This window comes from Leucopleurus acutus, assembly GCF_964270905.1.
Source record: "Leucopleurus acutus genome assembly, chromosome: 6".
NCBI classification, from domain to species: domain Eukaryota; kingdom Metazoa; phylum Chordata; class Mammalia; order Artiodactyla; family Delphinidae; genus Leucopleurus; species Leucopleurus acutus.
Window position 1 is genome coordinate 56,588,902 of NC_139149.1, and position 24,644 is coordinate 56,613,545.

General features: G+C 37.1%; 2 protein-coding genes across 3 annotated transcripts; one reads left to right on the forward strand and one right to left on the reverse strand.

Annotated features, from left to right (window-relative positions):
* Nucleotides 1–2,385: 2,385 nt before the first annotated feature.
* On the forward strand, nt 2,386–12,101 carry SSB (small RNA binding exonuclease protection factor La). 2 transcript variants are annotated; one of them, XM_082840781.1, is made up of 12 exons: nt 2,386–2,477; nt 4,197–4,271; nt 7,209–7,312; nt 7,403–7,577; nt 8,232–8,339; nt 8,431–8,531; nt 9,616–9,687; nt 10,015–10,057; nt 10,505–10,645; nt 10,934–11,120; nt 11,244–11,375; nt 11,697–12,101. In XM_082840781.1, exons 2-12 carry the CDS (start codon nt 4,206–4,208, stop codon nt 11,786–11,788), a joined length of 1,221 nt encoding a protein of 406 aa, XP_082696907.1. In that variant the 5' UTR covers nt 2,386–2,477; nt 4,197–4,205; the 3' UTR covers nt 11,789–12,101. The 2 variants fall into 2 exon arrangements, with proteins under 2 accessions (XP_082696907.1, XP_082696908.1); XM_082840782.1 differs by lacking the exon at nt 7,209–7,312 and having other exon boundaries at nt 2,429–2,477; nt 11,697–12,100.
* METTL5 (methyltransferase 5, N6-adenosine) lies at nt 11,808–22,011 on the reverse strand. The gene is made up of 7 exons (XM_082840783.1): nt 21,622–22,011; nt 19,364–19,478; nt 18,798–18,979; nt 17,920–18,002; nt 13,935–13,986; nt 12,316–12,365; nt 11,808–11,889 (listed from the first exon to the last, which is right to left on the reverse strand). The coding sequence occupies exons 1-7, from the start codon at nt 21,728–21,730 to the stop codon at nt 11,851–11,853; spliced, it is 630 nt and encodes a 209-aa protein (XP_082696909.1). The 5' UTR covers nt 21,731–22,011; the 3' UTR covers nt 11,808–11,850.
* Nucleotides 22,012–24,644: the final 2,633 nt, after the last annotated feature.

The window sequence follows — 24,644 nt, forward strand, 5'->3', positions numbered from 1 at the left end:
AATGTTTAACTAAGCTAGAATAATGCCATTATCCTGACTAATTGTTCTTAATATTGGAGGAAGGGCAGGGGAAAAGCAATAACCATCTCTTAGTATTTAGAAATGTAAGGGGATTTTTCACTGCCACAATGGTTAGGGGTGCTACTTATATTTCTTCTAAAACTTTTTTTTTTTTACTCAGCATCATGTTTGTGAATTTCATCAGTGTTAATGCATGCAGTTTTGGTTTATTTGTTTTCATCACTGTATAGTTTATTATTTCATTGTTTAATTACACCACAATTTAGTTACCCATTCTTTTTTGATGGACATTTAATGGATTTCCACTTCTTTACATTTATATACTATGCTGCTATGAATATTCTTGAACATGTCTTCTTATGCACAGATGTAAAAATTTCCCTAGAATATACTTTTAGGAGTAGACTTTGGGGCCATCAGCTATGCATATCATAAACTTTAGCAGATATTACCAAGTTGCTCTCTAAAATAGTTCTACTAAATCTACACTCAAAGAGAAGGTCTTTTAGTATATTATCCTACAAAGTTATGTTGTTAAAGAGATGGACATCATCATGAGAGAGAGTCTTCTTGATGCTTCATCTGAAAAAAGAACCTTCCTGGTATGCAGCCAGGAATCCATTTTCCCTAAAGGGTGGTGGCTGCATGGAGCTTGGCTCCTAGAAGAGAGACAGAGACAGAGACAGAGATAGAGACAGAGACAGAGAAAGAAAAGGAGAAGAAAAGAAAGAGAAAGTAAAGGATCAGGGACCTGACAGGAACACTAAATGTTTTGCAGTAAGTGGTTTCTGGTAACAGACTGTATCTCCGGTTCTACCCAGACATTGTGCAGGCATAAAAGGAGCAGGGTCATTTGTTTAGGTGTCACTGTCTCTAGGCAGAGTCTGGGTCTTTTCATTCCCACTGCCAAGCTCCACACCAGGACATTAGTAGGCATGTAGTAAATACTATGCTGAACAGCTGAGTGGGCATACGCTGACATGCATATGATTTGCCCTGTTAAATACCTATATTCTCACTGACTTGATCAAAAAGTGAATTAAGTTTTTATTTTGTCTGGTACAAAGTAGAGACTAGATAAATATTTGTTGAGTGGATAAAAGAGAACATGATTCATTTGAATTTAAACTACCTCAGCATAACTCTATTAATTTTTTCTCATTGACTTAACGTTATGTCTGGATTGAACCTATAACTGAATTTTTTTCCAAATAAATTCATTTGATCTGTTTTGGGACTGCCAAAAAACTCAGAAATCACTTAATAGGCTATTTCACCAATACCATTTTAAATTTTCAAGAAAACTCAGGGGAAAATAAAAGATTGCCTCACCACAAGAAAAAACTCCTTTAAGTGACTAAAACTATTGTGCAAAAAGTATACTAATAGAAAAGGGCTCTTGGGAATTCCCTGGCGGTCCAGTGGTTAGGACTCCGCGCTTTCACTGCCGTTGGCCTGGGATTCAATCCCTGGTGGGGGAACTAAGATTAAAAAAAAAAAGAAGGCGGCTCTAGCAGACCAACAGACTTCTGCACTAGATGACCTTTCAGTTTTTTTAAATGACGTTTTTTGTTTGTTTTAAATTAATATATGCTGCTCCTCTTCCTATATGCCACGCACAGTTCCCAGCAAGGTACATATGTTGTATCACATTTAATGCTCACGACAACGGTACGAGGTATAAGATATTTAGCATTGGCCCAATTTTATATGTGAGGGATAGAGAAGTTGAGTAACTTGCCCAAGATCGCACAGCCTGTAAACTGGAGAGCCGTTATTTGAATGCAGGCAGTCTGGTTTCAGAATTCCGCTCTTTTTTTTTTTTTTTTTTTTTGGCGGGGCTGCGGATCGTGCGGGATCTTACCTGGACCAGGGATCCAACCGCGTGCCCCCTGCAGTGGGAGCGCAGAGTCTTAATCACTGGACCGCCAGGGAAGTCCTCAGAGTTCCAGCTCTTAAACGATCTACTGTATTGTTTTCTCAACTCTAAGATTCCATGAATTTTTCACTTTTTTAAAATTTTACTTGTCATTTTTTTGAGGGGGAACTATTACGGATAATTAAAACAATTTTTTAAGAAGTATAATCTGAAAAAAGTCAACCATTTCATGTGAATGGACAGCCTAAGGAAGGGCTGGAAATACAAGTTCTGTCCAGAAATACTTAAATATTTAGCCTAATATCCTCCAAGGTCCCGCTGGCCATTTTAACCCAAACTCCTCGAACTGAGGGCGGGACTTCTCCGGCCTTGGGAGCCCGCGGCAGCAGCGCATGCTCAGAGCGCGGAGCCGGCTCGGGCCCGCCCGAAGCCCCGCCCACCCTGGCCGCAAGGGCTGCCGGGACAACCCCCATCTTCTTTAGGCGCGTTGGGCAAGCTGGCGGCGCTAGGGATAGGAGACGTCGCTGTCGCTGTTAGTGACCCTGTGGCGCGTCTCTGTGGGACCGGGAACTTAAAGGTGAGCAACTCCAGGTGGCTAAAAAGAAGGTTCAAAAGGGTCTGCTTTGCGTGGTGCGCGACGGCGCGTTCCCTTTCCTTGCTGCTTCACGCTGGTTGCGTGCGCTCCTCGCCTTCCTCGCGTTCGGGGCGAGCGCCTCGTGGGCCGCAGCCGGAGGCGGCGCGCTGGGCTGGGGAGTGAGGGGCGCGGGCAGCCGCGAGGTGGGGAGCCGGCCTCTGCGTTCCTCACAGGAGCTAGGGTTCCCCCGCACGTGGTTGGGGCACAGGCGACCGAGGGGTTGCTTTGGGACGGGCTGTGGCGGGTTCTTTGGACCCAGGCTGCCCGCATCCCCACTGCGTCTTTAAGGTTTCGTACCTCCACCGCTTTCCAGTGTCGCCGAAAGCGGATGTTTCTGTCAGACTGTGTACGTTTCTGGAGAGGTCGACGTGGGTTAAACGCCGAAGTGTTCCTTGGATCGTGTGGGACAGATTGGAGGCCGGGGAATCGGGGCCGCAGGTGTTCCCCTGGCGTCACTCTCTTGGGTTTTAAAGGTCCTCATTCACTCACATCAAGGCTTCTAAGCGAGCGAAATTGGAAAGTGAGGGTAATATTTCACTTCTAGTTGTATGTACATTCTGAGAAAGTATCTCATGAAGTTCCAAAATTGGGTAGGCCAAAGAAGTCTTACAAAGACTAAATAGGTCTTTTATCTCACCCTTTGTTTTATAGGGGGCCCTAGATCACAGTAATAACTTAGGAATTATGATCGGCAGCCAAAGCGTAAGATTGGCCAAATTTTGTAGTGAGATGTTGCACCATAGGAGGGCTTCCAGTGTGCATCCAGGTTGTATTGCATAGCAATTACAAATTGTAAAGCCATGCCTCCAAGAAGTGTACCAGTCATAGTTCATCGCTAGAGTTAATTAATGGCAGATATCCTTGATGAATTCTTTTAAATATACTGTTGTACACAGTGTTTGGATGGTTTTAATGGAGCACTAGAAGCAAGTGATTTGAAGTCAGGAGACTGTTATCCCTAGCAAACCAACTTCACAGCTTTATTTTTTCCTACAATGCTATTGTCAGGGATGTGAAACAGGAAACTGGCTGTAAGGTTAACCATTGTATTAGTAAATTAGTAGGCATATGCCCAGTTTAATGTTGTATTAGTGTCCTCAGGTTCTCAAATGATCATTTTCCTATGTTCCTTATCATTAGCATTTATTTAATCTAACCCTGACTGTATGTAGTGTTTGAATTTTTTTTACCTTAAAGTTTTGATACATAATCTTGTTGATAACAAGTTTTTGGTAAGTCAGCTATGACTAAATTTAAACGAAATTCGGCCCACACCAAACAAGACTGAGATCCACAGTAATATACTGACAGATGATGATCTACTTAAACCTGCTAATGATTGGTAAGTGGTTGAATGGAGATTTTTCCCTCAAAGCTTTCTAGATCAGCTAAATGAAGATAACCACTCACTTTGTTATAGAAGATGGAACAGTGATTTACTGGAAGGGGTGTGGATTATCCATAGATTTTCATCACTAATTTCAAAGTTTTCTTTTGTTGAAATTTGAGAATTGAGTAGAGAAATTGAACCCATGAAATTAAAAATTACTGATTTTTAGGAAAACAGTGGGATATTGATAATTTTAGAACATTCTTTTAATGGTCTTGAGTTTTACGTAAAAAGTAAATAACTTTTTTATGCCAATTTGGGAAATTTTACAGATAGCCAGAATGGCAGAAAATGGTGATAATGAAAAAATGGCTGCTCTGGAGGCCAAAATCTGTCATCAAATAGAGGTATGATTCCTGTGGTATTACACTGCAAAACCAGGCTCTTTGAGAGGAAATTTAGGGCCTCAAAAAAAATACAGATAGACCATTTAATTTCAGTATATTGACCTATTGAACTTTTGGTTTGTCTTTGATTCTTGGAGTTAGATAAACATACAGTAGTATACAGTTTTATATTGGTGGAGCCTGTTTCTGAAACTCAAGAACAAAGACATTTCAAAAGGTAACACTATAGTGTTAGTTAACTTTTTTCTCCTAGTCTGTAAAGCGAGGATAATAGTGTACCCTCCTCATAAGGTGGTTGTGAGGATTACATTAGTTCACAAAATGTAAAACATTTGGAATAGTGCCTAGCACATAGTAAAATAATTTTTAAAATCCTTTGTAAAATGCCTTCCCTGTTAAATAGCACTTTATTCTTGCAGGTCCTAGTAGTTTTTCCTGCCCAATTAGGTGTTCTCAGCCATTGTAACTTTTAGAGGTGTTTTTTTGTTTGTTTGTTTTTTGGGTTTTTCTTTTTTTGGTGGTGTTTTTTCTTTTCTTTTTTTTTGATGTGACCATTTTTAAAGTCTTTATTGAATTTGTTACAATATTCTGTTTTATGTTTTGGTTTTTTGTCCGTGAGGCATGTGGGATCTTAGCTGGAACCTGCAGCCCCTACATTGAAAGACAAAGTCTTAACCACTGGACTACCAGGGAAGTCTCAGCTATTGTAACTCTTAAGAGTATCTGTTTTCTCTTAACATTTTTTTTGAATTTAGGTATTGTATTTAAGTTGGTGCTTTACAGTATCAGTAATGGCTACATGGGAAATTATCTCTTAATTTATGTTTTATATTCTTAATGAGGAACTTCAGATCATATTGTTTCGTGTTTTTTTGCAACTCTCAGAACTTTTTCAAAGTTGCACTTCTCTGTTATTTTAAATTTCCTGTGTTACAGCTTTTTTTTATTAATTTCTTTATAATTGTGAAGAAAACTGTATATAGAAAAGGTTAATAATGTCCCACAACCTGCCACCTCTCAAATCTCACCCTCTTGCGGTAATCAAGGTTAAAAGCCTGATAAATACCTTTTCACAAATTGGTCAGTGCTCACAGTAACATAATTTTTTCCCTTTTCCCCCCACCAAACATAGGATGCATTATGGGGGAGTAATTTTGTATCATCAGTAATTTACACCATCCCCTATTTGATATGTAGGACATATCCAATTTTTTAGCTGTAGTAATTCTATGATGAATATCTTTATATATAAATGTTACTAAACATGTTTATTGATTTCTCTAAGATAAAATTCCTAGAGGGAGATGTACTGCCTCAAGGGTTATACATGTTTTTTTAGAACTTTTGATGGTTTTTTTTTTGTGGTATGCGGGCCTCTCACTGTTGTGGCCTCTCCCGTTGTGGAGCACAGGCTCCGGATGCGCAGCTCAGCGGCCATGGCTCACGGGCCCAGCCGCTCCGCGGCATGTGGGATCCTCCCAGACCGGGGCACGAACCCGTGTCCCCTGCATCGGCAGGCGGACTCTCAACCACTGGAAGGAAGCCCCCAGAACTTTTGATTTTTGATACTTACTGCCAGTTAACATCTCTACCTGCATGACCATTTCTGTGTTCAGGCCAATACTGGGTATTCTTGTCTTTAGAGTTTTGGCTAAATGCTTTTCATTCCTTTAAATTGCATTTATTTGGTTAATAGTGAGCTTGAACTTTTTAATGTTTATAGTATATTTTTATTTTTAGTAATTAAAAAAAAATGTCCTTTACTGGGACTTCCCTGGCAAACAAGTGGTTAAGACTCCATGCTTCCAATGCAGGGGGCACGGGTTCCATCCCTGGTTGGGGAACTAAGATCCTGCATGCAGTGTGGTGTGGCCAAAACAAAAGTGTCCTTTACTCATTTTTCTATTAGGGTTTTCAGAGGTTTTTTTTCTTCTTTGTTGATTTATAAGAAGTATTAATAAGCTTTTGTGTTTGTCTTTTACTTTTTATGCTACTTTTGGCATTCCAAGTAGTCACACCTGAGTCTTTTCATGTATACTTTTTTCTTTGTTTTTATACTAAGGAAGAGTGCCTCTGTGCTTAAATTAGGTAAATACTCACCCAATTTTTTTTTAACCTCTTTATTGGAGTATAATTGCTTTACAATGGTGTGTTAGTTTCTGCTGTGTAACAAAGTGAATCAGCTATACATATATCCCCATATCCCCTCCCTCTTGCGTCTCCCTCCCACCCTCCCTATACCACCCCTCTAGGTGGTCACAAAGCACCGAGCTGATCTCCCTGTGCTATGCAGCTGCTTCCCACTAGCTAGCTATTTTACGTTTGGTAGTGTATATATGTCCATGCCACTCTCACTTCGTCCCAGCTTACCTAATTTTTTAACTTTTAAATTTTTCTATTTTTTTAAAAATTAGAGTGATTAATCAGATTATTCTAGTTTCTTAAATTTAACAATCTGTTCTTTCCACACTGACTTGAAATAAGAGGCTTTTCATATACCAAATCCTTAAATATGTTTTTGTTTTAAGGCTTTCTAATCTGTTGTCACATCTGCTAAATATATTGTTTCAATAATTATTTTTAGTTTTATCTTTCTGTTAATATGTATTATAAATATTACAGTGTATTTAAGAGAAAATGTTTATTGCCAGGTTTTGTTTTTTTTTTAAATATTTATTTATTTTGGCTGTGCCGGGTCTTAGTTGTGGCATGGGGACTTCTTAGTTGTGGCATACCTGTGGGATCTAGTTCCCCGACCAGGGATTGAACCTGGGCCCCCTGCATGGGGAGCATGGAGTCTTACCCACTGACCACCAGGGAAGTCCCACCAGTTAAGTTTTTACATGTATTTTTAAGACTAGGACTTGGTGATGTAGTGGTAATTTTTTATACTCAATATTATACAATGCTCTGCAATATACTGTAATTATCTTGCAGTATTATTTTGGTGACTTCAATTTGCCACGCGACAAATTTTTAAAGGAACAGATCAAACTGGATGAAGGCTGGGTACCTTTGGAGATAATGATAAAATTTAATAGGTAAAGACCTTTTTTAAATTATAAGATTTTCTGCTAACAGCAAGTGCCACTACTAAGTTTTACAATGCTTTTATATATATATTTTTGCAGGTTAAACCGTCTAACAACAGACTTTAATGTAATAGTAGAAGCATTGAGCAAATCAAAGGCGGAACTTATGGAAATAAGTGAAGATAAAACTAAAATTAGAAGATCTCCAAGCAAACCCCTCCCTGAAGTGACTGATGAGTATAAAAATGATGTAAAAAACAGATCTGTTTATATTGTAAGTGGGCCTTTAATGCATTTAATTATATCTTAAATTTATTTAGAAAGCACATAAGGTGGATAAGAATAAGGGCTCAGGAATCATAGCTTCACCACTTACTGTATATCCTTGGGCAATATTCTTAGCCTCTGTAAGCTTTATCTTCATAAATGGGGATAATATTTTTTACCTTATAGAACTGTTGTGAGAATTAAATGAAAAAACCCATATAACATTGGACAAAATCTTTGACATACATATTGTAAGTACCCAGTGCACATCAACAGTTCTTACTTATCAACAGCTAAACTTGTTAGCTGTTTTCTTTAGCACATTAATTTTTAAGTAGATTTTTTTATTCTGCAAAAATTCAGACATACAGAAGTAGATTGAATATATAATGTACCATTATCCAACTTCAACAGTTACTAACGTGATTAATCTTGTTTTATCTTTGGCCTATCTGGATTATTTTGAAGTGAATCCCAGATAAACGAGTCATTTCTATTGCACTGGTCAACAATGGCTCTTAACCAGAGCTATTAAACATTTAAGAGACAGAGAAAGAGAGATATATATATCCTCGCTTCATTTCAAGACAAAATAAATCAGAATTTCTGACAAATCGTTTACTTGAGTTGTCATTTGTACATTTCTTCCTACTCTTCACAGAAAGGCTTCCCAATTGATGCAACCCTTGATGACATAAAAGAATGGTTGGAAGATAAAGGTCAGGTACTAAATATTCAGATGAGAAGAACATTGCACAAAGCATTTAAGGTATGGTTGTATGATGTAACAGACATTTTCTAGTAGAAAAATACTTGGGATGTAACTAAAAAAACCCCAACTTTTCTTCCACTTCTAATAGGGATCAATATTTGCTGTATTTGATACCATTGAATCTGCTAAGAAGTTTGTTGAGACCACTGGCCAGAAGTACAAAGACACAGACCTGCTAATACTTTTCAAGTAAGTCAACTTGCTGATTTTTTTTTTTTGGCCACTTAGTTGTCTGGAATTGACACACTGGGGTAAGGAGTATAGCATAACATTCCCTACAGTAAGACCAGTATTTTTAGTATCCTTAGGCATCCTTTGAGAAATGCTTGAAGTTTGTTCACTGGAACTACTAGTCCTTTGAGACTGTAAGGAAGTGTTAGGACCTTTTCAAGCACGTAATAAGGGAGGTTAAGTTTTAGTACTTATTTTGCATGTGAAACTTATAGTTAGGCTTGATGATAAAATCTGAGCTTTTGGTGTGGTTAGAGAATAAATCACTGTACAATTTTTTTATCTATTCTCGTAATCTATATATGCCTGTATTTTTATACAGTACAAAGGATTATTTAATAGAGATTTGAATCACATTCTTGGTGTGTGTGTGTGTGCGCACCTGTGTGTCTAAAAATTAGGACAAACCAGGACATTTTCATGATATGGTTGTAGGGCCATAATCCCCTACTTTTGCATTGCACAGTCTTCTAAATGCTGTATACTAAATCTGATGGACTTAGAGATGCACAGTGATAAATCATGCTGTCAGTGTTAAACTCTCAGAAAGATTTTTTTAACTTGTGATTTTCATAATTGCTCTTATTCTTGGGTCTCAGGGATTTCAGAATTTTTGCTTTTGTGAAATTAACACTAAAAAACTATGAAGCAAAGTAGTTGCATAACTTTTGGTATACTTTCTCTTTTCTATACATGAAAAATGAAAATCAGCATGAGATTCTTAGCGAATATAGGGTTTCTTTTTTGTGGTGATGAAAATGTTCTGAAATTCATTAGTAGTGATGATGTACAATTCTTAATATACTAAAAGTCATTGAATTATATGCTTTAAAAGAATGAATTTTATGGCATGTGAATTCTTTCTTAGTAAAGCTGTTATTTTAAAAAATAAGAGTGACTTCCTTAATGTATTTTGAACTTATAGGTAATTTTGTTGAGAATGTAACATTCATTCTTGTGCGATGTCTTAAATCATTCAATGTAATTTGCAGTCCTCTTTGTTCTCATGAACTTATTAGCCTTTATATTTTGTGTCCTTCAGGGAAGATTACTTTGCAAAAAAAAATGAAGAAAGAAAGCAAAATAAAATCGAAGCTAAATTACGAGCTAAACAGTAAGTATGTTGAGCTAATCATAACACTTTAGTTCCTTAAAGCTTTGACAGGTAAAATTATTGGTTCTGGGAAGTGAGGCTGATGATGAGCTCTGAAATGAGTACAGTAGGCCTTTCGTTTGCTAATAAAACATTGAGGTCTTAAGCTGCCTTGATAATCTTGGGGCCACATTGCGTTGCACTCTAGCATCAGACAGTCAGAAAGCCTAAGGACTGGCTTTGGTTATTAAGTAGTTTAGTCATCATGCTTAAGGTTAACTTTATCAGGGTTTAATTTTCTCATACATGAAGTAAATGGAAACGTTCTAATGATATTTTTACTTGTAGAGAGCAAGAAGAAAAACAAAAGTTAGCAGAAAATGCTGAAATGGTACGTATATATTACTAAGAAATCTGTAATTCAAATTTAGGAGAATAAAAAACCTGGGGACTTTTTAAAGAACATATGTAAGCAAGTCTACAGTTGTCATAGCACTGAAGTATTAGCCAAATATTGCCTAAAATTGTTACTTATTCAGCACAGTAAGATTTATATAATAACTATTATTTGCTGGAGAAGTTAAAATCAGAAGCCATTGTAGAACAAAGGATGATAAAGGAAAATGCACCAACTACTTAAACTATTTAAACTTATACTACTTCAAAATAGCATTTTAGTTTCTAGCTTATTCCTTGTATGTGTGTATATATATATATATATATATATATATGTATGTATGTATGTATGTATGTATGTATGTATAGGGAGAGGGAGGTATATGCCATTTCTGGTTTGTGGTTGCTTTTAAGAAACTTACCACCTTATATATTTTTATAGAAATCTCTAGAAGAAAAGATTGGCTGCTTGCTGAAATTCTCGGGGGACTTAGATGATCAGACGTGTAGAGAAGATTTGCATATCCTTTTCTCAAATCATGGTGAAATAAAATGGATAGACTTTGTCAGAGGAGCCAAAGAGGTTTGGAAATATTCATATGCTTTTAACCACTCAGTTTAAAAATTCATAGAAACTTATCTTTTAGAAGATGACATTAGTAGAAGAAAGCAATTTTTTGTTAGTATGTTTATGAAAATAGTTTCTACTTGGTCATTTACTTTGTTTTATTATTGCTGTAACTGGATGTGATGTCTGATATTTTCTGAATTGTGCTATAAATAACTGTTGGAATTAGTGACTTCAAGTTTTTTAATAACTTCCTGATGTTCAGTAAAATTCCCTGGCCTTTGTTTTCTGTCTTTGGTGTAGGGAATAATTCTGTTTAAAGAAAAAGCTAAGGAAGCACTGGATAAAGCAAAAGATGCAAATAATGGTAACCTACAATTAAGGAACAAAGAGGTCACCTGGGAAGTACTAGAAGGAGATGTGGAAAAAGAAGCATTGAAAAAAATAATAGAAGATCAACAAGAATCCCTGAACAAGTGGAAGTCAAAAGGTCATTAATTCTGATTTTCTTTGACTATTTAACTCATTTGCTTGGGTAAAAATTTTAATTGGTGGTAAAAGACATTGACGAGAGGTTTAAAACATTACGGATTTCTCAATTTTGTCTCTACAGGTCGCAGATTTAAAGGAAAAGGAAAGGGAAATAAAGCTGCCCAGATTGGGTCTGCTAAAGGAAAAGTACAGTTTCAGGGCAAGAAAACTAAATTTGACAGTGATGATGAACATGATGAAAATGATGCATCTAGTAAGTTTTTTAAAGTCCTTTGGTACTTCGATGAGAAATTATTTGTGGGAGAGAACAGCAATGTGGTTTTACAACTTCTGTGTAAGTGATGTTCTCAGATTGTGATTGACCTTGGTTATGCTATTTTACATGTGGAAAACAAAGATGTTGGGAAGCTAAGTTTAGAGAGCCAGGTCCGTACTAAAGGAAAAGCGTTTTCTCATTGGTGTAGGAAAGTTGTTGCTAATCTGTTTAAACAATTATTTTTTTATAGTTATGCTTAGTATTAAAATAGAGCAATGCTTACAGTGAACTTAATGAAAATTAATTGTCATTGTATAGGGCCAGAGAAAAGAGCAAGAGAAGAAACAGACAAAGAAGAAGAACCTGCATCAAAACAACAGAAAACAGAAAATGGTGCCGGAGACCAGTAATTTAGTAAACATTTTTTATTCATTTTAATTAGATTTTAAGCTGCTTTTGTCTCTGGAGGCTTTTAAAAAGAAAACCGAATTAGGTCCACTTCAATGTCCACCTGTAAGAAAGGAAAATTTTTTTGTTGTTTAACTTGTCTTTTTTTGTGGTTGTTATTGTTATCAAAATGAGTATTTTTTTATGTATAATTCTGTTTGTGTTCTTTCAGATTATTCAAATATCAAAAGAAACATCCTTCCACTAAATTGCCTTTGTAATATGAGAATGTATTAGTACAAAGTAATAAAATGTATACTGCATAAAAATAAAATAAGTTTATTTTTTATTTTTGTGCCCAAAGTATTTGAGAATTTATCTTAAACCAGCATATTGGCTGTTGTGGTTATAGGCCCATCCCACAGTTAAGTATTTATCTTCTAGGCTGGCTTTCTGTATTCACTCAAACAACTTGATAACATTAGAAGTAATTACTTACTGTGAAGTTTTTCAGTACTGAATGTAGATAAACTAGAATCAAGAGACTTACTGATTTTCTTTTATGAAACTTGTATGATGCCGGCAGGTCATATCGTAGCTCTACAAAACAAAAGCCACCTAAGGGTAAAAATTATACTTCCAAACATTTACGGCCCTTGACTTAAAAAAAAAAAAAGAAAAAAATTAAGGAAGTACTAAATGCTGATAAGCCAAACATTTCAGAGCTGTCACTTAATTTATCCAGGACTGATTGATTTGATATATCCCCACAATAAGCCATGGCAAACAGCCTGGCATTTGTTTTGATCATTTTTTTATATCAAAATTTGAGATTATGGGGAAGAGTATAGAAGGTTAACAAGTGGTCAAAGTGTATCCCATGAAAATATGATCATATCTTCCTATTTTTAATTTCCTAAATAATCTATAGCTACCAATTGCACAACAACCATGCTTATTTTAAAAATTTCCGGCTTGGATTTTAGTAATGGTAGTAAGTAGCTAATTATTTTCTACTGAGCTCTCAAATGAAAAACCACTTTTCATATTCTTTTCTTCTAAAGGATAATGTAGGTTCTCAAAACTTAGCACTGATCAACTTTAGAGGGATGGCAGTAAGTCTACCTACCTATGCTTCATATTTTGCAACAAATTCTAACTCTCTAAATCACAGCTTTCAACTTTTAATGTGCAATCAAATCACCTTCAAATCAAATCAAATCCTGTTCAAATGCAGATTATAATTCAGTAAGTCTGGGTGCATCCTGAAATTCTTCAAGTCTGACAAGCTCCCAAGGGATGTCGATGCTGATGGTCCACATTTGAGGACCACACTTGGAGTAGCAAGGCTCTGGCCTGGTGTGCTACTACTGGAACTGTTCTAAGGTCTGCATGTTGCATATTATAATACCTTAAACTAGGTAAGGAGTGACAATACTGAATATACTAGGAAGACAGACTTTTACACATTACATTACTAATTATTATGAAGGCAATAGATCTAGTTATGTGGTTAACACTATTAGTACTAATCCAGTCAGTTTATTATTGTGTAAAATAATTTCCCCCTTATTGTACTCTTATTTCAGGCTTTTCAGAATTACTTGGATTATAGTTAGCTTCTAGTTACATGCTTTTCCCATTTTGATGTTTGTGAATATTATCCAGTTTACTAATAAAAATGTATCAAACATGATTTACATCATGTGGCTGATGATATTCTATCCCCCACTAAAAAAATTAAAAGCTTCATGTTATTTGACTCCAGGGACAATTAAAAAGTTGAAATAGAAGGGTAATCCAGGCATAATCTGGTGGTATTTTCCAGGAATGAATTTCAAACTAAGGCCTGACAAACTCTAAGCCCAAGCTCTTAAGTCACTGTGATGATTATAAGGTTCTGTCTGAGCCTGGAAAGAACAAATACTTGGGTGCCATTAAAAATTTTCAGTAAAATGCATAAATTGGGACAGTCTTGGGCAAACATTGATACCCTGCCTTTACTCCGTTTCCAACCCACTACCAACCACACACATTTTGCCACACTAAAATAAATGTTCTACAATATCTTTTCTCAGCACATGTAAAAATTCTGGTTAGGCTAATGCCTGTTGGCCTTCTTAGATAATTAGAGTTGAGATTTGTTTATGAGAAACATAATTGTCTTACCTGCAATAATATCTATCTTGATTTTCCATTCTGCAGCTTTCTTTTGAATATGCTGAACATAAAATAACATGTTAATGTGAGCTGATCTTTAAAGTTTTTTAAAAATTGCTTTTTACTAATACTTGATATTCAAGCTTTTAAAATTTCATTAGAATTTAATTTAATTTAATTTAAATTAGAATTTTCATTAAAATTTTTTCAACTGGATGAATATTTTGAAAATACAAAACCAAGCCATTTAATGATCTGAGCCAAATTACATAATTAAATTCAAGTAATAAAGCTATAATTTCAGAAGTGCATCAAAGTAAATAATGTACTCATGGTTTCTGCAGCGTTATTTCATCAATATATACAGGTATCCTAGAAACCATTCAGCAGAGATCTATGTCCATGAGCAATTCAGTGGCAGTATGGTACAGAGGTTAAGGACATGGTTTCTGGAACCAGACAGCCTGCATTTGAACTGAAGCTCTATTAGCTATGTAACCCTGAGCAAATTACGCATTTTTTGTGTGCCTCAGAAGTTCCCTCATCCGTTAAATGAGGATGATAATGATATCTCATCAGATTGTTGCAGAATGTGAAAAGTGCTTGGAACTGTGGTGGCATACAGAGCAAGTACTAAATGTTAGCTATTTATAGGTCTAAGAATTTTGAACCAGTTCATAAAATTTTTGATTACTAATTTGTTATAAAAATTGCTTTATGAATTAAAATATATACACAACACTCCAACATTAATAAAAATGGGAAAAAAAGTTGCCCATAATCCCCTAAGTAAATTTTATGCATAATTTTCTAGAACTACTGTAGTAGAGATAGCAATATTTGGTATAAGCATTTTGTTCATGTTGGTAGTGTTCACAGTACTCAAACTGATGGATAAAATACTCAATTATCCCTATGTTTGAGGTTCAAATATTTCCATTATAAACAATACTGACAATATGTTTGTGCTTGTAGTCTGTTCTTGAATTTAATAAATAATCCCAGTTCTGGGCATATTTTTCCCCCTACTTTGAGATCTAAAATTTCTGTATAAGGATATAGACTTTAATACAAATAATATTGTAATTTAATGGAATACTAGGATCTTGGTAAATTTTTGAGAAATAAAGTATGATGACATTTCTTTGCTATCTGAGCCCTAAGATTAGTGAAAGAGGTTTTAGATGTTAGATTATACAATGGAATGTGGTTGGTTCTGGCAGAGATGTCAAAGAATAAATGGGGTAAGCTTGGGATAAACACTGGAAGAACAGTGCCTGGCCTACCTACTTTGCTTTAACTATAAGCCAAGAACTAAATTCTCACAATGCCTAATGAAAGAAGATATGGCAACAGCCGTAAGAGTCATCCAGATTATTAACATATCTGCCAAGATACGCTTATATTTTACCTAAGTATTTCTATCAAAAAATTCTATCAAATGCACCTCTATTATGAGTAGAGGGCCAAGCACTTTTAAAAGACAACGGTCTACAGTTAAGGGGTCTGAGGTTAGCTTTAATAACAATGTTACTAGTTATATAGAATACTTAAAACAAGCAAAATTATCACAAAGCTTAGAGCAGATATATCTACAGCATAAACTAAGGACTGTCTTAGTATTAGAAGTTCATTCATTATCATACCTCCTTCACAGTATGCACAATACACACCAGATTAATTTCTCAAATTATTTAGTTGCTGTGCTAATGGAAATACTTCTACACTGCCAAAATAAAAATGGACTTAAGTAAATATTTGCTTAAAATTTTTTTAAGTGGATCCAAGACAGTGCTGATACTGCTGCCTCCTGGTGGTGGAACATGGCAATACCAAACAGTGAAGATGGGAGTTCCTTGACTACAGGAATTCATTCAATTAATTAGACTTTGCTGCTTAACTGCACTTTTTATTGGCATATTTTACTTGGTTTGCATGAACTGTATATCAGTAATATAAAATTTATGTTATGCCAAACTGCAGAAGAGTTCATAGCAGGCCTGACTGCTTATCCTTAGAAAGGTCTACATGTTAAGTTTGGCCTTTGGCTAGAGTATGGGAACTTAGATTTTGGGAGAGTTTCCACTCCCCATCCCTTAATAATAGTGGCTCACTGTGCTTAAAATGTTTATGGTGAGTACCTGTTTTGTTACTGGGAGTCTGGAATTTGGGTATGTGCCAGGCAGGGGGTGCCTATGTGATGAGTACCCAATAAACACCCTTGGCACCAAGATTCCAATGACCTTCCCTGGGTGACAACATTTCACATGCCTTGTCACAAAACTTCTTTTCTGGAAGAATTAAGTGCATCCTGTATGACTTCACTGGGAGAGAACTCTAGAAGCTTGCACCTGGTTTCTCCTGGACTGTGACCAATGCACCTTTCCCTTTGCTAATTTTGCTCTGTATCCTTTAGCTATAATAAATCCCAGTCAAGAGTATGATGATATGCTCAGTCCTATGAGACTTCCTTGTGAATCATCAAACCTGAAGATGATCTTGGGGACTTCCTCAACACAGGCTTTTTAGATACCAATAATTCCTGGTGTTTGTTTTCACTTACTGAATGGGGATTTATTTACCAGTAAAGTCATGTTGTGTTCTGCTCCTTACCTGCAGGTACCACTACTAATTGTTTAACAGTATACAGGCATACCTCGGAGATATTACAGGTTTGGTTCCAGACCACCGCAATAAAGTGAATATCACAAGAGTGAGTCACCTGAATTTTTTGTTTCCCAGTGCATATAAAGGTTCTGTTTACACTATACTATAGTCTATTAAGTGTGCAATACTTTATTGCTAAATAATGCCAAAACAATTATAATAATATCAAAGATTACGGATCACCATAACAAATATAATAAAAAAGTTGGGAATACTGCAAGAATTACCAAAACATGACACAGAGACACAAAGTGAGCAAATGCTATTGGAAAGATGGTGCTGACAGACTTGCTTGATGCAGGGTTGCCACAAACCTTCAATTTGTAAAAAATGCATTATCTACACAATGCAATAAAGCAAATGGCAATAAAACAAGGTATGCCTGTATATATTTTTAGCTATGTAATTTTATATATTTTTAAAGGTTATTAGATTACCATATATTCATAATTTGTTTCCAACTGAATTCAAGTACACTGCATTTATACAAATAAAAGATTTTTCCTACAAAACTACTTTAAAATCTCTTAATACGTGTCTGATTTAAAATAACAGCTAACATGACAATTGCCAGACACTATTTAAGTGCTTTATAAATATTAACTCATTTAATCCTCACACCAACCCTGCAAAGTATAAGGTGCTCTTAGTTCCTCATGATGTAAGAGTATAGGTGAGTATAGGTGAGTACAGGGTAGGTGACGAAAATGAACTCAAGTACCTTGACCAAGAGAAGACAGCTGGGAAGTAGCAGAGTTCAGATTTGAATCTAGGTAGGCTGGCTCTATAGTCTGTATTCTTGATCACTATGTTAAGCTGACACTAAAAAAAGGTACCACCCCACCCCCAATTTTCTGGAATACATCCTACACAGCCTTATGTGTTATGTGCTGACAGTGAAGAACAATGGAAGAAGTGGGTTCTGAACTCAGATCAGTTTAGCCTCCCAGGCTCAGTGTTCTGAAAAACCAGGCCACCCTTGCCTCCCTTATGCACACCAGGCCACACCAGGACACTGGGATGCACCAACCAGGGCTTACGCAGGCAAACAAGGACATACTGGAACCACCGTTACACCTACTCCTCTATTCCTGAATTATATAATCACTCTCCTGTTAACAGCTCCTGCCTGAACAAACCTTTGACAAAATAAAGCTAATCACAAATGCTAGCTAGTTAAAGGGAAAATTTATTTTCTAAGTGCCAGATGTTTTAAAAGTTCAGGAGAATTAGATACCCTGGTATTTAGTATTCACAGTAAATCCTTAAAATACTGTCATGAATTTAAAAATAAATGACACAGAATATTATGATGATTTGAACTTACTTCTCTAGTTGAGGATTTGTGTAAAGAATATACTGCTGTTCTTGCCATTTCCAAAGCAGTCTTCAGAAAGGCCATATCTGTCCCTGTTAAGAGTAGAAAAAGCCCCTATTTACATTATATACCTGTTATCAAAATAGAAGATTAAAGGAATACTAGGTATTTAGAAACATTTTTTTCCAAACTCCAAAATAGCCATTTCAAATTCTGTAACAAGACAGAGTACAAATAACCAAGATATCTAAATATCTTTTAAGGTTGATGGAATAAAACCAGAATTATACTGTCCCATTTAAATAAGGCTAAAGTAAAAACTTTAATATTATATTCCAAATTAACAACTTTCAAAGAGGGCAGAAGCGAACAAGTAAAGTAGTAATCAGAATGGTGGGGGCAGGTGGAGGGAGAATTTTTTAAACTATGCGTGTCTTTTCCACTTCTTACTGACTTCTTACCCTCCTTGCCCCCAAAATACATAAAATAAATAGCCACAGTGAATCACTGTTACTGATGGACACATGTTGAAACCTTCAAATGTTGAGACATTAAAAAGAGGTTCTAAAAATATAAAAGCCTTTATAGGATTCATACTCATTCATAAGGGTTAGGTAAATCATTCTAGAAAGCAGATGGAGAATAAGTAATAAGTGGATAAATTTGTTCATTTAGCACAAACTTATGAAAACAAAGATTGAAAAATTCAATTCCCTAGCCATGCATTAAACAAACTGAAATTCAAACTGTAATAACTATACAGGTAAGAGATTGGTTTATTTAATGAACAGTGATAAAATCACTTAACCCAAACAATCAATGAGAAAATGGTTTTTAAAACTTGCTTTTCTACAAAGACACCAGTACACATGATTCTTATTACTAACCTTTATTATTTTTGGTCCCAAAGGGAGGATTCATAATTACTGTATCAAATGACTTGGACATTCTGTTAGATAATGAGCACACGTCACACTGAACCATGTCAACATTTGTTAACTCAAACTCTTCTACATTCCTATTAAATATTTCCAATGCATCTTCATCTATGTCAAATCCAACACACAACCTATAAATATAAAACACAAAGTGACTACTACTTAAAGCTCCCCAGTCAAAACAACAACAAAACCAAAACCATGTACCTTTTTAACCCAACTGACCAAGTGACAGTGAGTGTTGTCTTTTAACAGCATGATTTCCCAAACTGTCAGGGGTTGGAAACTTGGGTTCATATAAAAGAGGGGCATATGACTTCTGCTGTTACTGTTTTTTGTTTTTTTTTTTTTTTTAGTTTGTTTTGATGTTCTGCCCATTCTAAATGTACTCAGTATTAGATTCTTGCTCCTCTCATCTCACACTATAGAGTCCCATAAATATAAGTCAGTTGATTTTATTTACTCTTCTTATTAAAACCATCCCATACCCAAATAGTATGTACTGGATCACATACCCTGCTCCCAGCATTGCAGTTCCGATGCTAAGCACTCCACAGCCACATCCTAGATCTGCAACCACTTTATTTTCAATGTCATCATATGTGTTATGAATTGTATAGAGCATACATGCTGAATGATCAAAAAAAAACATAGTAAGGAATAAGTAGGCAAGTTGATGAACAAAATCCAATTTGTGCAAATGACTCTTTGTAAAACAATTTCTTATCTTTCATTATTTAGACCTCCCCTAAATCGTGTTCCAGATTATTAAAAAAATAGTAAGGTATAATAACTTGGTACGTAGTAAGGATAACACATACCAGTGGTTCCACCAAACTAGTCTCTGCTGACAATGCCAAGAATGACAAAACTTTGAGGTAAAATGAGAAAAATAAGGTCAAAATGTTTTATTTTTTCTCAACCTGTTCAAAACATTGCCATACACACATACATATATCAGTTTTTCTTTGATGTTGAAATTTCACTTTTATGAAAGGATGGTAAGAGTAAATAGGTTTAAAAAATTTCTTTCCTTGGACTTCCCTGGTGGCGCAGTAGTTGAGAGTCTGCCTGCCGATGCCGGGGACGCGGGTTCATGCCCCGGTCCGGGAAGATCCCACATGCCGCGGAGCGGCTGGGCCCGTGAGCCATGTCCGAAGGACCTGCACGTCTGGAGCGCTCTGCAACGGGAGAGGCCACAGCAGTGAGAGGCCCGTGTACCGCAAAAAAAAAAAGAAAATCTTTCCTTGTCAAAATATAGACCTGGGAACCCTATGTCAGTTTCCAAAATTGTTGTGAAATTTTACTGATCTTTGAAATCTGTAAGTCTGGGAACCACTAATACTGAACAAGCATTAACATTAAAACAGAACTTTTTTTGCAGCAAGTTTGTCACCATAACACAGGTACTGTAAGTTCAAGCTAGAATGGGAAAGGAAAAGACCTACATCCACAATATAGCCTTTAGACGCATATATTCACACATATATATTCATGATCTACAGACACATGTATCAACTAATGAGACCTGATAAGAGAACTATTGAGGAGCAGAACAGAAGCTGCTGAGATGAGAAAGGGATCTTTCAAATACACGAAGGTTGGGGCTATACTGAAGGTTAAGCATGAGTAACTTCACTGATAACCTCCCTGTGGATATCTGAACCCACCAAGGGCTGCTGGCCATCACTGATGCCCCAGGATCCAGAGGTTTTATCAAAAACACAATTACAGGGATGTGTCAGGCTGACTGTGCTGTTCTGATTATTGCTGCAGGTGTTAGTGACTTTGAAGCTAGTATCTCAAAGAATTAGCACAACCATGTGTATATTACACACTAGCTTTGAAACAACTGATTGTTATTTGGGGGAAAAAAAAAAAAAGGATTCCACTAAGAAACCCTGCAGCCAGAAGACATTAAAGAAATCATTATCTAAATTGAGATAACTGGTCTTACCTCAGACACAATTTTGTGCAATTTTTGGTTGGAATTTTGGTTGGAATTATGACAATATGTAAGTGCAGGTATACTTTTTCCTTGACTTTCTTTGGCAGCTTAGAAACAGAACTATGTTGAAGTTAGGGGGACTCCTCCTTGCAGATGTTCCCAACAAAATTAATTTTCCTAAGACTCCCTCAATGACTTTGGTAATATGTTTATTAAATATAAATGGTTTTTCCTGTGTTCTTTTACTTCCAGTATCAATCTCTCACATCAAGCAACACTGCTGATTCTCTGATCATTTGTTAAAATTGAAATGCATCCTCATCTTTAACATAGCACCTATTATGGATCTGTTAAAACTCAGTCCTTCCACTACCAACTCTAGTAATTCATTTCCAGGGCAGAGTATAACGCGTAGGAATCCTCGTACTGGCAATTCGTTACACCGGGAAATGGATCCTTATTTAGCAAGTATTTACTGAGCTCCTGAGTGGTACCAGGAACTCTTCTAGGCTCTGGGAATTGTGTGAACAAGACCAGCACATTTTTGTCCTCAAGGAGTTAATAGTGTAATAAGATTAACAAACACATTAAAAAGTGACAGTGTTGAGGGGCATGCAGAAAAACAAACAGTAAAACGATAGAGTGTCTCGTGCTTGGGATGTTTTCAGGTGCCATGTCAAGGAAGTCCTCTCTAATGCAACATGAAATCTTAGAGCAGAATTCCTCTAGACTTTCTCTGTATCCAAATAACTGTTCTATTTTCACAATGGAATGGGTAGACAGGACTAACCTGCGAGACAAGGGCATGGTCAGCTGCCGCCCTACCTGCAATGTGCGGCCTGGTTGGATACTGTTCTAGAAGGAGCTTGGGCTTTTCGAATCCATCCACTTGTTGCAGGCGACTCTCTAGTTCCTTAAGCCTTAATTTCTTCATGTTTTAAAAAGTGTGCGTTCGCAGGGTTTAACGGCGCTGGATCTGCAGAGAAACCTACTTCACCTGGATCTCCCCGCCAACTCCGATGCCCCGCCCCTTTTTCAGGGCCGCGGGCTGAGGGCCAGGCTGGGAACGCAGGGCGCGAAAGGTACACCCGGCTCAGGCGGTTCTCGCTTTCCTTCCCGCGCCAGCGGTGGGCAGAGTCCCCGACCAGCCTTCGGTCCGCCTCCAGGGTACCCCGCGCTGATACCGGACTGGAGTCGCCGAGGGCTCCTCGTTCCGCGTCTCCGCCCTTCCACTGGCTGCTCTCGCCTCGCCCGGGACCGGAAGCGCCGTCACGCACGCGCACACGCGTCCGCCATCTAGCGGCCCCACGCCGAGCTGCAACCGCGGCCCCGCGCACGGGTTCCGATGGCAGCCGAGCGCTTCCTTCGCCTCCACAGAGGTGCGGTCGGCACCCGCAGGAAAGCCCGCCTTTCTCGCCCCGCAGGGGCCGGCCCCTGCCACCTGTCGCGTGGCCACTACCGCCTAGTGTTTCCTTGAGTACCGTCAGGTCCTTGAAGGAAGTGGGGAGAAAGAGAATGAAGGTGAGGGTGAAAGTCACGGTCGATTTGTTTTAATGCCCACTGTGGTCCTTTCTGCCTCCTGTCTCCCAAACTCCCTCTCAAAGAGTAGCAACCTCCACTCACCTTTGCTTTCTTTGCCAGTCGCATGCCCTACTTTGTTTCCCTCTTTTTAGGTCAACTGTGTCACTTACCTCAGCTCTTACAGCGTGGTGATGTCCGAGAAGCCCAAGCAAGAGAGAGTTTAGATTAAGGAATGGGAAGTGGTGTCAAATGCTGGAAAGAAGTTAGCAGCTTTCATAGAGTAGGAGCAGAAGCTGAGTTGTCGCGGTTGGAGAACTAAATGGAAGTTAACTAAATGGAAGTTAAGGAATTAGAAAGAGTAAATGGGAACAATTCTTAAGAAAAGTGGCTAAGAGGAGTGAGAATGGCTGATGCTTAGTAAGGTTGGGGGAAGTTATTTATTTATTTATCTTTTAACTGATAGAAGGATTTGTGAACATACCTAAATTCAGACAGAATAGAGGTAGTTGAAAGGCAGGGGTTCAAAACGCAAGAAAGAGGATATTGGATGGAGTTAGGATCCTGAGAAGGAATGATCTAGTGCTTAAGTGAAAGGATTGCCCTTAATTTGGGGAATGGACCCTTCTTTTCATTATCAAAGGAAGGGGAAAAAAAGGAGTGGATGGATGAGGATGAAGTAGAGTAGTGTCTGAGGCTGCTACGTCCTATGAAAAACAGAATTCAAAGTTATTTGTTATGAGGATAAAATGAGTTAGTACATGTAAAGTTCTTAGCGCATAAAGTTAGTACATAAAGTTCTTTGTCACATAACAAATGCCCAGTAAATGTTTGGTGGTGGTGGTATCTGTTGAGAGGAAGGAGCTAGAGTGAGCAGTTTGAGCTAAATGGATGATGCAGACTAGCCGAGTATATGGAAGGACAGTTGACCCATCTGAGGCAAAGGCTTTTTTTTTTTTTTGAGGTAATTGTAGATTCATACATAATCGTAAAAAACAGCACAGAGATCCTGTGTATCTTTTACCCCGTTTCCCCTAACAATAACATTTTGCAGAACTGTAGTACAGTATCACAACCAGTATATTGACAAATACAGTCAAGACATTTCCATCACCTTGAAGATCATTCATGTTGCACTTTTGTAGCCACACCCACTTCACTCCAGCTCCCCCACTCCCTGTTTAACTCCTAGCAACTACTAATCTATTCTCCATTTTTAGGATCTTGTCATTTCAAGAATTTGATATAAATGGAAGTATATAAACTTTTGGGACTGGCTTTTTTTTTTACTCAACATAATTTTCTGGAGATCCAAGTTGTGTGTATCAATAGTTTGTTCCTTTTTACTGCTATGGTATGGATGTACAAGTTTGTTTAACTGGTAGAAGATAGATATTGAAGAATATCTGGGTTGCCTCAGCTTTTTGTCTATTACAAATAAAGTTGCTATGGAAACTTCTGTAAAATTTTTGTGTGAACATAAGTTTTCATTTCTCTGGGATAAATGCCTAGGAGTGCAATTGCTCAGTGCAACTGCCCTATGGTAATTGCATGTTTAGTTTTTCAAGAAACTGTCAAACTGTTTTCCAGAATGGCTATAACATTTTACATTCCCACCAGTAATATATGAATGATCCAGTTTCTCTGCATCCTAGCCAGCATTTGGTGTTACTACTATTTTTAATTTTAGCTATTCAGATAGACATGTGCTGATATCTCATTGTGGTTTTAATTTCCACTTCCTTAATGGCTAATAATGTTGAACATTTTTTTATGTACTTTGCCATCTGTATATCCATTTTGGTGAAATATCTGTTCATTTCTTTTGCTCATTTTCTAGTTGAATTGTTTGGTGTGTTTTTGTTTTGTTTTGTTTTTTAATGTTATGTTTTGGGATTTCTTTATATATTCTAGATACTAGACCTTTGTCAGATATGTGGTTTCCAAGTATTTCTCTCAGTTTGCAGCTTGTCTTTTAACTTCTTAGAATCTTTTGGAAAACAAAAGTTTTAAATTTTGGTGAGGTCCAATTTATCAAGTTTTCTTTTCATATATAGTGATTTTTTAGAAAATTAATTAACTAATTAATTTTTGGCTGCCTTGGGTCTTCATTGCTGCATGCGGGCTTTCTCTAGTTGTGGTGAGCGAGGGCTACTCTTCACTGCAGTGCGAGGGCTACTCTTCATTGCGGTGTGCGGGCTTCTCATTGTAGTGGCTTCTCTTGTTGCGGAGCACGGGCTTTAGGCACGTGGGCTTCAGTAGTTGTGGTTCACAGGCTCTAGAGCGCAGGCTCAGTAGTTGTGGGCTTAATTGCTCCGTAGCATGTGGGA

What these genes read in the sequence shown, in the direction of transcription:
- METTL5 (XM_082840783.1), bottom strand. Translation starts at nt 21,730, where the DNA reads ATGAAGAAATTAAGGCTTAAGGAACTAGAGAGTCGCCTGCAACAAGTG. An exon ending in AACCAGGCCGCACATTGCAG is followed by an intron (nt 19,479 to 21,621) that starts GTAGGGCGGCAG and finishes TTGATCATTCAG; the next exon opens with CATGTATGCTCTATACAATT. An exon ending in ACAAATCCTCAACTAGAGAA is followed by an intron (nt 13,987 to 17,919) that starts GTAAGTTCAAAT and finishes TTTTATGTTCAG; the next exon opens with CATATTCAAAAGAAAGCTGC.
- SSB (XM_082840781.1), top strand. Translation starts at nt 4,206, where the DNA reads ATGGCAGAAAATGGTGATAATGAAAAAATGGCTGCTCTGGAGGCCAAA. An exon ending in CATTGCACAAAGCATTTAAG is followed by an intron (nt 8,340 to 8,430) that starts GTATGGTTGTAT and finishes CACTTCTAATAG; the next exon opens with GGATCAATATTTGCTGTATT. An exon ending in GAACAAGTGGAAGTCAAAAG is followed by an intron (nt 11,121 to 11,243) that starts GTCATTAATTCT and finishes TTGTCTCTACAG; the next exon opens with GTCGCAGATTTAAAGGAAAA.